The sequence below is a fragment of the Drosophila gunungcola genome, unplaced genomic scaffold (genome assembly GCF_025200985.1).
Source record: "Drosophila gunungcola strain Sukarami unplaced genomic scaffold, Dgunungcola_SK_2 000001F, whole genome shotgun sequence".
Taxonomy (NCBI): domain Eukaryota; kingdom Metazoa; phylum Arthropoda; class Insecta; order Diptera; family Drosophilidae; genus Drosophila; species Drosophila gunungcola.
The window spans coordinates 15635462-15647622 of NW_026453197.1; the positions used below are offsets into that span (position 1 = coordinate 15635462).

The 12161-nt window shown below is 38.1% G+C and overlaps 2 protein-coding genes across 2 annotated transcripts; both read right to left on the minus strand.

Moving 5' to 3' along the window:
* Positions 1 to 5: 5 nt before the first annotated feature.
* LOC128263521 (uncharacterized) lies at positions 6 to 325 on the minus strand. Its single transcript, XM_052998608.1, has 2 exons — positions 218 to 325; positions 6 to 164 (listed from the first exon to the last, which is right to left on the minus strand). The coding sequence occupies exons 1-2, from the start codon at positions 308 to 310 to the stop codon at positions 6 to 8; spliced, it is 252 nt and encodes an 83-aa protein (XP_052854568.1). The 5' UTR covers positions 311 to 325.
* Positions 326 to 433: 108 nt separating this feature from the next.
* On the minus strand, positions 434 to 3268 carry LOC128262133 (transmembrane 9 superfamily member 4). Its single transcript, XM_052996220.1, has 6 exons — positions 3094 to 3268; positions 1754 to 2988; positions 1459 to 1686; positions 1213 to 1396; positions 1018 to 1156; positions 434 to 957 (listed from the first exon to the last, which is right to left on the minus strand). Exons 1-6 carry the CDS (start codon positions 3097 to 3099, stop codon positions 857 to 859), a joined length of 1893 nt encoding a protein of 630 aa, XP_052852180.1. The 5' UTR covers positions 3100 to 3268; the 3' UTR covers positions 434 to 856.
* Positions 3269 to 12161: the final 8893 nt, after the last annotated feature.

Here is a 12161-nt window from a genome sequence, read left to right on the forward strand (position 1 = left end):
ATATATTATTCAAAAGCAAACCCCACAGCTTCGCCATCACCGGCGATTGTCTCCCACTCGACATCATCTTTAACTATTTCAAAAGGGAGGTACTCATGGATAAACCAATAAAGCGCCATGCTGACGTTGGACATTATCCGTTTCTTTACAGTCTTTTTTCGTGCCTTAAAACAAAACATTTAAAGGTTTGTGGACTCTTATAAAATATCAAGCTTACTGCGTCACTTTCAAAAGATCCCTTAATAAAGAAATGGTCAAAAGATAGAAAATAGATTACTGCCCATATGGCATGGATTACAATGCGGAACATTTTGATAACTGAAATTTGTGATCTGGCCTCAAGCAGAACTTAAATTCAACTGAGTTGAGAATGTAAGTCCGCGAACGATCAAAATATTTCGCTTTCCTGCTAAGAAACTTACACTTGCAGGTGTCTCGTACATTAAGCTTAGTTTATTAGATTTTTGTTTGTTTTATATCAGTTGCTTAGATTAGATTCTTTACATACATATATAAATTAGGCATTTCTAGATTGATCCTAAAACGCAACGCTCTCGCAAATCGAGCCACTTCCAGGGGTCAAGAGATATATGCTGAATATCATGTTTCGACTTAGTACGTGGTTGATCAATGGGTGCTTTTTGAAGCTGGGACAAGAAGGGAAAGTTAGCTCACATGGCTGAGTCGTCGAGTTTTTGTTTTTGTTTTAGTTTCCGTTTGTGTTTCTTTTCATTTTCATTTTCATTTTCGCAGCTGAACGAGACTTGGTACAGTTGCTCTATAAATATATTTATGATCGAATGATATTGCAAGGATAGTTTGGTGTACAGCGTAGCGAGTGGATGACACAGCTTCCTTAGTCGATCTTCACAGCTCCGTAGATTCTCAGAATGAAAACGTAGGCGGCGAAGAAGCCAATCGAGCCAGTCAGCAGCCAGAAAGTGAGCACCATGAGGCCTTTTTTTTTATAGATGGTATAAGCTTAAGTTATATCTCTGATTGCAGTTCATAACTTACCCGTGTAGCCCAAATACAGCAGCGTCGGTATAAACTCTGTGATCTCTAGCTTAGTGAAAAAGTAAAAGATGCTATAGAAAAGCACATAGACGGCCGAGCCGCCAGAAACAACAAAACTGCGCCACCACCAGCGGTAGTCCTGTAATTAAAAAGTTGTTAAGATTTGCCTTTTTAAATGGGTTCGAGAAATCTCACCTCGCCACAAAGCTGGAAATATGTCATAACTATGGAGATCTGGGCACAGCTAACCACTAAGATGCAAAACACCAAGAACAGAAAGCCAAAGAGGTAGTAGAACTGATTCTGCCAGATGGCCGTGAACACAAAGAAGAGTTCAATGAAGACGGCGCCAAAGGGCAATATACCAGCCATCAGAGTGCTGCAAATATGCGGTGGAAATTTAGCTAGCAAACTGGGATGCTTTTTAAAAATAGTGCTCACCTCAAAATCGCATTCATATACCAATGCTGTGTGGGCACTTGCCGCGGAATCATGTTGGTGCGAACCGGGTGCTGGTACGGCTGTTTGCGGTAGCCCAGATAGAAACCCAGGTAAACCAGCGGCACCGAGATGCCAAACCAAAGTAAAAGCAGCGAGATCATGGTGGTGAAGGGCACAGCACCGCTAGACGATTTGTCCCAGATGAAGAAATTCAAAAAGAATCCAGTTCTGCAGAGAAATAAATAAAATATTATGAATTGGAGTAATCTAAAGTCTAAAGCTATGCTCAACTAACCCAAAGACAATGCCTGGATAGAGAGTTGCGGTGAGGAAGGCCGCCCGCTTCCATTCGCGACCCTTCATAGTCTTGTAGAGACGCGCAGCATAGTATCCTGCGATGGTGCCCATAAAGACGTACATAAAGATGCCCGAGGTCATCAAGGCACCTCGTGACGAAGGCGACAGCATGCCCAGCATGGCAAAGAAGATGGTAATCAAGGCCATGAAGAAGATCTGGATGCCGCTGCCAATTATGGCCGAAAAAAGTCTCGTATTCTTGGGCGGACGGAACACATCGCCATGCACCAGCTTCCAGCCGGTCTCCTCCAGGGTATCCTCAATATTGTCATCGGTATTATAGCGTGCAATGTCTCGACGCAGGGTGCGAATCATGATCATGGTGAGAATTCCGGAGAGGAAGAAGACCACCACCAGCGAGTTGATGATGCTGAACCAATGGATCTGGACGTCGCGCATGCCCAGGTAGATGTCCCAGCGCGAGGCCCAGCTCACCTTCGACTCCTTCCACTCCACGGAGTAGGTGAAGTACAGCTGCGTCTCCCCGCTGGGATTGACTAGCTGCGGCCGAGCGCTGTCCGGGAAATTGCAGGTGTCGCCGTGGAACTTGAGCTCCTTGTGGCTGACCGAAACCGTCTCCACCTCGAAGCCGACCACACGGTACTTGTCCTTGGAGTGCATGTGATAGGAGAGGATGAACTTCAGGTGGTTGTTGATGTAGATGTTGTCCCCGTCCACTTGGCCTAGCCGATAGCCATGCTCGTAGGTCACCTCGGCGGGATTGTTGACGCTGACGATGCGCGTGGCCACCGGCAGGTTGTCCACCAGCAGGTGCACAAAGTACTCGTGCTGGATGCGCTCGGCCACCAGAGCGGAGTCCTCCTTGCTCCAGGTGAGCGGCCTGTCCTTCTGGTTGCAAAGCAGGCGGCAGTTGACCTGCTGATTCATCCGGACCTCGTAGGGCGTGTTCACGATCCGGTCGCCACGCAGCACCTCGCCCAGATTCTCCGACTTGAAGATCAGAGTGCCGTTCTTGGGATAGCAGAACTTCAGCGAGTAGTACTGATAGGGCAGCTGGGTGCGGCTGCTGGTCATCTTCACGGCCTTCACGTCGATCTTCTGGTCCTGGACGAACTCCACCGGCGCTACGCCAGGCACGTAGAAGCAGTCGGCCACCAGGACGAGGGCCACCAGCAGGACCATCGCCAGCCATGGCCTAGCAGCAGTCCCAGACTGAAAGAAAGTTGTGGGTGGTGGTTACATCCTGGTTTACAAATCCTGCTTAGTAATCCCATGGCCTGTGTGTATATCTGCCATCGCTGGATTCCCCCAACTCACCTGCATGGTTGGACGTGTTCGGTAGAGCTGGAGAAGATGCCGCTGGACCAGTTGACTGCAATTCGCTGGGAAACTATATATATTCGGTATATATAATTTATAATTTTTGCGTCTCCCTGCTGGCAAATCTTCAGGCCTTCGGTGCTGGGTAAGTCGTGGCTGGAGCAGTGTTGGAAAGTGCCGGGACCTACCGTTAGTACGGTCCTACAAAAAATCAACTATCGATAACATATGGTATCGATTAAATTGATAAAAGGCGCTAAAATTCAAAACAGGATTTCGTTATTCACGGTACTTGTTGGCCCTTGCAATGCACAAACAATTTTAGTTGGTTGTAGGAAAAATATATTTCAAAATATGCTTAAACGATCAAATTAAATGAGTTATCTAAAACTTGGCCAGAACCTAATGAAATGAGAAAGAGTCACAAACAGGCACTCTTTAAGAAGGTTCTCTTTATATATTTTTTTGTTCTTTTATATTCGCACTTATTCAGTATTTATTAGATATTTACCATTAACAAAAATGTTTACAGAAAAACATTTTTTGGTTATTGTCACCGACAGGATGTAAGAGGTTTTGACCATGTGTTATAAGAATTAATAGGCTGATTTTTATTTGAGTAGGCAACCGAAAACGTGTAATAATTAATATACAAAGTTTACCTGTAATGACAAATGCATTTAATTAAATCAATTTAAAAATCTGATAATCCGTACACACTTATGGACAAACAAATGTTTTTTTTGTTTGGGAGTGGGATACCCTACAAGCGCTTGTAAAACACATTTGACTTTTGTGTATTTACACAATGGTGTTATTGCTTTCATGTGCGCAAGACCAGCAAAAACAGGACAGGACTGGCAGGATCAACAATACAATAAACAGTAATGCTTAAACACAGACAAATAAACATAAACATTTATGTCAATAAAATGAACTGATGCTTGACCCGCTTGGTCAGATAAAATGTCTGGCAGAGGCACCCTGCTCGCATAAAGATATATCTGTATATATATAACCCCACATGCGTTCACACATGCCCACACAGCGCCCAAAAAGCTGCAATAGTTTCGTCAGTTTTCTCCTAGTTAAATGCTGACGTCTCCTTTTTGCCATCTAAATGTTATTTGGTCAAAAGCCAAATACGCACGGGTGTCAAGGTTAGGTCAAATGCTTCATTAAAGAATTGTATTTTAAAAGTGTGCACCCAAACAATTGTCGTATTTCATAATGAGTCCATCGGACTTCCATATACAATATTTATTCTTGAGTACCTTTAAACCGCAATAAGTGATTTTAGAGCTCAAATCATTACTTATCGTTAATTATCCAAACACTTATAATGCTCAAGCTATGTACATTAAGGTCTGTTGATTAATGTGGGTTGAACTTGGTGCCATGAAAAAATGCTGCAACTTTCGCGGTTTTTGTTGGTATTTAATACCATTAAAATTAATTAAACTTAAGAGCGGCTTATGCATTGGTGGTGAAACTAATTGCGTTTGCACTTTAATTTAAATGAAATGTGCAAAGGTGTATGAAATATCTTTTATACAATTTTTTTGTATACAAATTAAAATAAAGAAAAACAGCTACTATTTTAAAGACTTAATACAAACTGTACTATGAACAAATATTTGTAGTAATAAATAATGTATTCTGCTCATTTGAAATCAGACTAGCTCCCCAATGACTTTCTCTCGGCAGAGCAAACAATTTTCCCGAACTAAATAATAAAAATTCATCAATAAATATTGAAATACTTATGCAACTCGACATGTATATCATGACGTTGGTCTTCCGCTCCCCAGTGTGGCATATTCATCATTTCAACACGAGTTAAATTACATTTTTAAATATACCGAGACGGGAAAAGCGAAAAACATTTGCAGTAATAAATAAAAGAAAACAATAAATATGGTGCGCCAAAAACTTACAAATGCACACAGAATGCAGCAAATAGACAAAAAACGAAACGAATGGAAAATATTTGAAAAAGCTTTTAAGTGTTATTGATAGTTTAGCTTGGCTCCTTTTCATCTGGAGCAGCATTTCGTTCCATTTGTTTTGTTTCGCTTTCCGTTTTGCATTTGCCGATACTAGACTGTTTTTTTTTGCTCTGGTTCTGTTGCGGATTCATTGTATCGCTTCCGGTTATTTGAATGCTAACAAATACAAACTGCTGGATGTTTTCTGCTAAGCTAGGATGCACTGATGGTGGCCACACTCAACAGTTGTTTGACACCATTTCCATTGTCCTTATGTCGGAACGCAGGAAATCTTGGTTCTAAAAATCAATGTTTGACCATTGCGGAATAATTTTTTCAAACTTTAAAAAATAATACTTTTGTTATTTAGCGCATAAAAAGTGCGAGGAATTAGTTTTCAAACATTTTTTGAAAATCAGTTGTTTTTATAAAAAAAATAACGGACAAAGTATATATCGTGTTTATTTGATATTTGCTCTAAACAAATAGTGTCCATTTTTATACAATATTTTTTTTTACAATATTTTATTTTCTACGGGAAAAGGAATATGTTATGTTGGTCCTATTGTTTTCCCCACAATAGATACGAAAACATAACACAGAACTCGATTTAATAAAAGCATAGTTTGGTTCAATAGTGGCGAACATTTAAAAGTCGGGCTCACCATACTTCGTGGCATTTTTAATGTATTTGTATGATTTTGGTTTCTGCAGTTGCCATGTGTTGTGCTTTGTTTTCTACATTGTTGTTTTTTATCATGTGGCTAGTTGCTAGTGTACAGCTTCAATAAAAGCTTCTATAATGGCTTCGGTTTGTGAACCATTTTGTTTGAAATTTTCTAATTATGCTCTTCAAACATGCGGAAAAGTTTGTTTAATTTAAAACATTTGATTTAAATTTTTTTTTTTCATGTACATTTATTTTTTATTTTGCATTTTTGTTATTCTTAACACTTAAGTAAAATGGCGGTTTTAACTAATGACTTTATTTTTCAAAACATTTAAATTGATATTTGCTTAAGAATACCTGCTTTGCGGACCTGAACAATTTACAGAATAAGTTCGCGGCGACGAGGTATCATGGTTAATCCTTAGAGCTTCCGAAAACGAAATCGGTGACCCACATGGCGTGCTTAATGACTAGTTTCTCCTCCGCCCGTTTCCCCAATCTCAAACTCGTTATTGTATCCACTCAGTCAGTGGAGGGTTGTCGCTGCCACGGATTTTTATAATGTGAGCCATCGCAGTGGGTGGGCGTCAGAAACAAGGACATGTGCCACAACAAGTGGCGAGAAGTTGCGTACTTTAAGGCGCTTAAATGCGACTCGCTGGCAGGACCATAAATAAAGTGGCATATGCGCCGTGAATATGCAACGCCAGCAGCATCACCAGCAGCCGACTAATGCAGTTAGATGACGGTTGGCTGGCTGGCTGGCTGGCTGAGGTCCTTGAGTCCTTGCAGAACTTGCCGCGTTCTTCGCGTGTGGCAAGATAAATCTCAACAAGTTTTTATGCGTCTCCTCTAGCTTTTTACATTTTTTTTCCTTTCCCTCTGCATTTTTTCTTGGGCATAACAAAAGTTGACTGCATAAGCCGGGCCAAGTCATAGCGTAAGAAACTTGTTAACAACAACAAAAAATATATGGAGAAGAAAAGTGCCAAGTCGAGCAAATACGGAAAGCAGTGAGCAGCCTCTTATATAGTGTATTTTCTCATTTGATAGTGCTCAGACACTTACTTTCTTTGATTAGAATCTGCAGGCATCCAGTGCTGTTCTTTTCGCTTTTCGTCCTTTCAATCCTTGCTGAAGTTTTCGAGGTGCGAAAAAAAGAAACTCGGTCTGGGGGCTCATTAAAGCCGGTGGCAGAGACATTAAGCATACGCCGCGTTGACCCACTTTAACCCTCTGTTTCACCCCTTTTCCTACGACATTATTGCTACTTTCGTCACCTGCCTGCCAGTCTATCTTTTCGTTGTTGTTATTTATGCGCTTTGGATGCACCTTTTGGCCATGTTTTTGTTGGTTCCAATAGCCCTGTTAGTGTTTGTGCACAGATGTCTGGTGTTTATGTTCGAAAATGAATCCGAAATTCGCTCTCTTCGCTTCGCACTGGAAAATTAAAGCTTAAGAGAACCACTTGGAAAGTAGTCTTGCGCTCTCTTAAAATTTCCTTACGTTTGTAAGAGGAGGTAATATTGTTGTGAAGAACTGCTGATGCATTATAATTTTTATAAATATTTTAGAATTTATCGGCTTAATAAAAAACGGCCTTTTTTGTTTAATAAACAAATAAATATACTAGAACATGTAGCCAGTGAAAGATTGTTCTTATGGCGAAATAAATAAATAAATAAATATAATAATAAGTAGTATTAATAACGGGAACTAAAATTTTGTAAACAAAAATTTGTGTATAAATTTAAAGTTAAACACAAAATTATCAAGTATTTTAATTGCCGATTCTTTTAATTTTTCACAACACTTTATCTAAGCATTAAATAATGAAATAATTAAATATTTTTTAAAATATAAGAAAAAAGAAATCCAATTTGGTATGTAAAATTATACCATCTAAACCCATTTTTGTTTGAACTTAAAGTTTTATTTAAGCCAACAAAAGGCTGAAAGCTGCGGACGCTGAAAGCTTACATAAAAATGTTTAATTCCAAAGCAAGCAGAAATTCAACTTTATCAGATTGCCATCTGAAGAGCACTTAAAGGATTAGGGCCAACACATTATTGGCACAATTAAGTTTGGGCAGCGGGTGGGGGAATACGAAATGGGCTTTAAAAAACACTTTTTTGTAAATGTTTACCCAGCCATGGAGAGATTTTTGTCTTGGTGTCCATCATCAGAAAATAACAAAATTAGTTGGCATCAACTGCAGCTGTTGGCCATTTTGTTGTTGACAGGCTGCAGTGGCCAAAACAGGCACAATTTCCAGCACATATAGTACAGTGAAGCACTCATACACATAAACTGGGCATAGGCTATATGATTATGGACCGACTGGGCTCACAAGATAATTGCCTAAAGTTGTATAAAACTTTGTGCTCTCTTTTTTTCCCATTTCTATTTATTTTTTTGCTGCTTCTCAAACATTTTTCAGCTAGTCAAAAAGTTGGCCCGTTGGGTCAAGCTGTGTCCTGATCCCCACGAACTGGACTGGAGGGTAGGGCCGGTATAAAGTTAGCTAAACATTTTATTTTATCTAATTGAGTGTGTTTAAAGTTTAAAGTGTGCCAAAGTTTGTTGTGCTGTGCGAACTTGGCTTGATCGCCTCGAACCTACTTTAGAAATCGGTGGTCCGGCCACAAACTGTTGCACAAAACGTGTAACAGGCGAATCCACTTATAATGATTCAATTTAATGCGTATCTCCAGCTGTTGTACACTGGTAAAAACAAACCAAAATGACGTTAAACATGTTTTAGGAAAGCTTTTTGGTTATGTATCTTACATTTAAAAAAATGCTGTCCATATATCTTATCTAATTACCCTTCTTATTATATCCTAATAATATCTTATCTACATCTGGCTCTAAGCTAACTTATTTATATATACAATTTTTATCACAAATTTAAGGAATAAAATAGCTACTTTTTCATTTTCATATTTCAATTTAACAAAGTTTAATAAAGTTTAAAAACATTTTTCAATACTTGATTTCAATCCTTGTCAATTTCTACCGTGTATTGGTGTTATTGTTATTTCGAAATGCGCAGCCTTTTGATTGAGTTTCGCCAATTATTAATTTATTTCGCTCATCGGGCGTGAAAAGAAGGCGAAGCATACAAATTTCAGCCACTTCTGGTCAATAACAACCAAAAAAAAAACATATCCACGGTATGGTGAATGAGAAATAATAAAGTAACACAAATGCCAATTTCCCGTGAATGCATATCGGGCATTTCGCATGCACATCGCGTTTACGCAATGTGCGCACCCACACTGATGCTTTTAAAGTTGTTGTCCCGCGGTGTGCAAATATGAAAAAGGACAACTCAAATTTATTTTGTTGCCACACACTCGATAGGCGAGTGCCATAAAAACTGAATCCATATTGGCTGATCACGAGACATGAAAATGCATTCCTGAAAAAGCATATTGAAGCGGGCAAATGTGGAATTTTCCGAACTCATTCTTTTTGGTGCTGAAAATTTTATGAAATCGACAAATATTATGCACGGTCATTCGAACCAATAAAGTACTTACTTAAAATATCCAAACCAAATATTATTCAAATATTAATTAGTTAAGCGGTTTTAAAAGTTTTTTTTAAAGGGAGATACTTTTAGTGAATCAAATCGATTTGTGTGGTAGCTCAAATTTTTAATTTTAATTTGTGATATGAGGACGTTTTAGATAATTAAAATTGGTGTTTATATATAACTAGTTTTAGTGTGCAAAACCATTATAATTGCAAATACTTGCAAATGTATTTTCATGCTTAGTTTTAATCGATTAAAAACCAGAAACATATTTTTTGTGTTATGCTAGCTTAAGTTTTGGTGACAATTTCGAAGGTCATCCGATCCTGAAGTTGGGATTAGGCTTCCAAGTTTCGGACCACAACCTGACATTGATAACAAATAAAAAAACTTTTGCATATGATTTTAAGCTTAACTGTAATTAAAGTTTCCTTCCAAGTGCAAGGCAGCAACAAAAACCAATACAAAAAGCGAGCTGGAGGCAGAAACTTTGCTGGCGAACTCATAACTTTTACTTTGAGATGGAGCCAAAGTGCAACAACAATAACCCCAAAGGAGAGCAACTTTTCTCCATTGAAAAATACCCCTCGTATCCCCGTACTTTCATTATATAAATATATATATATATATATATCTTATGCTCTGTATTCATGTGGTGTTAATAATAAACAAAGCCAAAAAAAAAGGGAAACTTTTAACGAAAACCAAATAAATTACTTTGGCTGCCCCTGTTGTTGTTCTTGCACTTGTTGGCATTGAAGCTGCAGCTGCGATTCTTATAGCAAAGTGTTAAGCGTGTTGGTTTTTGGTATACCATATGAAATAGCATGTGCCTGGACACTGAAAGAAATTTGAGCTCATTACAAAAGATACTAAAATTATTATTGTTTTGGGTGCAAGGCCGATTCTTTTGAAACTTAATTTTTTTTTGGAAGTTAAAAGCTTTACACTCATGCTTTAATTATAAAATTACTACCATAAATAAAAATCAAAAAATATGAAAACATTTGTATACAATATATAAAATATTTTTTATTTTTTTGGTGAGTTGCTTATATAAACTTTTTTCTGTATTGTCATTGTTTTTACCAAGTATTTTCTCTGTAGTTTTGTGTGTGGGCAAGTGGAAGAGAGCAGCAAGTTTTAAGAGCGGCAACGGCAAAACTTTATGCTCTAATTTCCGAAAAGGAAAAATTAGCAAACTATTTGCACCATCGCCATATCATAAACATGGCTGGCTGTCTGGCAGAAAGGAATTGCAGCCAGCAGGACCCATGTGGGTACAGTTGGTCACAAAAGTCGCATAAATTTGAAATGACAGCACCAGTTTTACAGTTTTCGAGGTCCTGTAGCAATAAAGTGGTTGTACTTCCTATTATTTTTGTTTTTTTCCGACAGTCCGTCAAAGTCTCAAAGTGACGAGAGAAAAAGGGAGTGAGTGTGTGGAGAAGAGGACCCAACTCGTAAAATGTGTTTATGTTTGTGTTGATTCAGCCATGGATATACTATATGTACCATAGGCCTGCAGACAAAATTTGTCTGTTAAACTTCTCTATGAAATTGTGCAATGGGGATTATTCCAGTTAAATTGTCCGACTGCGATTTGTGGTTTTTATGGGTGTGAGAAAATTATAGTTTAGTTGTGAGAGTAATAGTTGGGATTTTATTTCGAATAGTTTACTTTTTTGATTTAGTAAAGGGAAGCGGCGTTTTCTGTATTGGGGCCATTAGTGAATAATTCGAATTTTTCAATTCCCCATTTAATCTTTTGTTCTTTTTAAATCAATAATACTGTTCCCAAAATTTTTTTTTTTTGATTCATATTATTAAAACATTGAATTTATAATCCACATTTTTTAAATAAAATTTTGAAAATAAAAGATGGTTTTTACATCAATAGCTCGATGGCCTTTATATCTTTGTTAATTTAAATTTTTTTAAATTCAAACAATATAAACAAGCATCTCTTTTAAAAACATTAAAATAATGTTACGTATACTGATGGTTTTAAATTAAAATCAGTGCATATTTGTATTTACAATTGCACTTATGTTTTTATAAGAGCATTCTGTTTATTTGCTGGCACTTTCCATTAGAGCGGCACTAAATTGATCAGTTAGAATAATATCTTTATTTATTTGGTCGCCAAATGAAAATTGATTCTTTTGCACCCACGAATGAAAATCAGATAAACCAAACGTGAAACCACGACACAAATCAAACCACTCGAATGCACGGTGAGTGCTGCAAGGAATTTCCCCGACTATTTGCCACAAAACAAAATATGTTTAAAATAAATTAAATATTGTGCCAAAGCGCTGACCGCACAACATGCGATTTGCCTGTTCTGGTACTAGTCCAGAAAAATGCCGAATAAATTGTAATTAAATTGACAGACGAATGGGGGGGAAAAAACGCCGCTTGGAATCCATGCAATCCACTCCTTTAGCCCTCTGGGAATTATAGATATGAGTTTTCTGTTTGTTGCGTAAAACGATTTGTACGTTAATTATGGCAAACGAGCGACATGGAAGTTGGTCACAAAACGCTCTCAAATGCCCGGGAAAATCAATGGCCAATGACCAGCGGATTGCGGGAGATTTGGCCTAGTTGAAGTCCGCTTTTAGGCTTTCAGACGGATGTGGCCACAGTTCGGCTTTGCGATTTGATCTGATGCTGACCGGAATAAAACACAAGCTTACACATTGACTATTAACAAAATTTGTTCAGAAAGGGCCAAAATTTTTAGTTTCAACGTTTAGAAAAAGAAAGATTAGGTACATCCTTTAGGACGTTATACATATGGCGATGACAAGGTTTGATTTACCTTTTAAAACCACCACCACCTGATTTCGAGAAACAAAT

Coding starts and splice junctions, on each gene's coding strand:
- LOC128263521 (XM_052998608.1), bottom strand. CDS start 310: ATGTTCCGCATTGTAATCCATGCCATATGGGCAGTAATCTATTTTCTA. Junction 165..217: donor GATCTTTTGAAAGTGACGCA/GTAAGCTTGATA, acceptor TTTTGTTTTAAG/GCACGAAAAAAGACTGTAAA.
- LOC128262133 (XM_052996220.1), bottom strand. Junction 1,397..1,458: donor TATATGAATGCGATTTTGAG/GTGAGCACTATT, acceptor GCATATTTGCAG/CACTCTGATGGCTGGTATAT. Junction 958..1,017: donor GCTGTATTTGGGCTACACGG/GTAAGTTATGAA, acceptor ATAAAAAAAAAG/GCCTCATGGTGCTCACTTTC.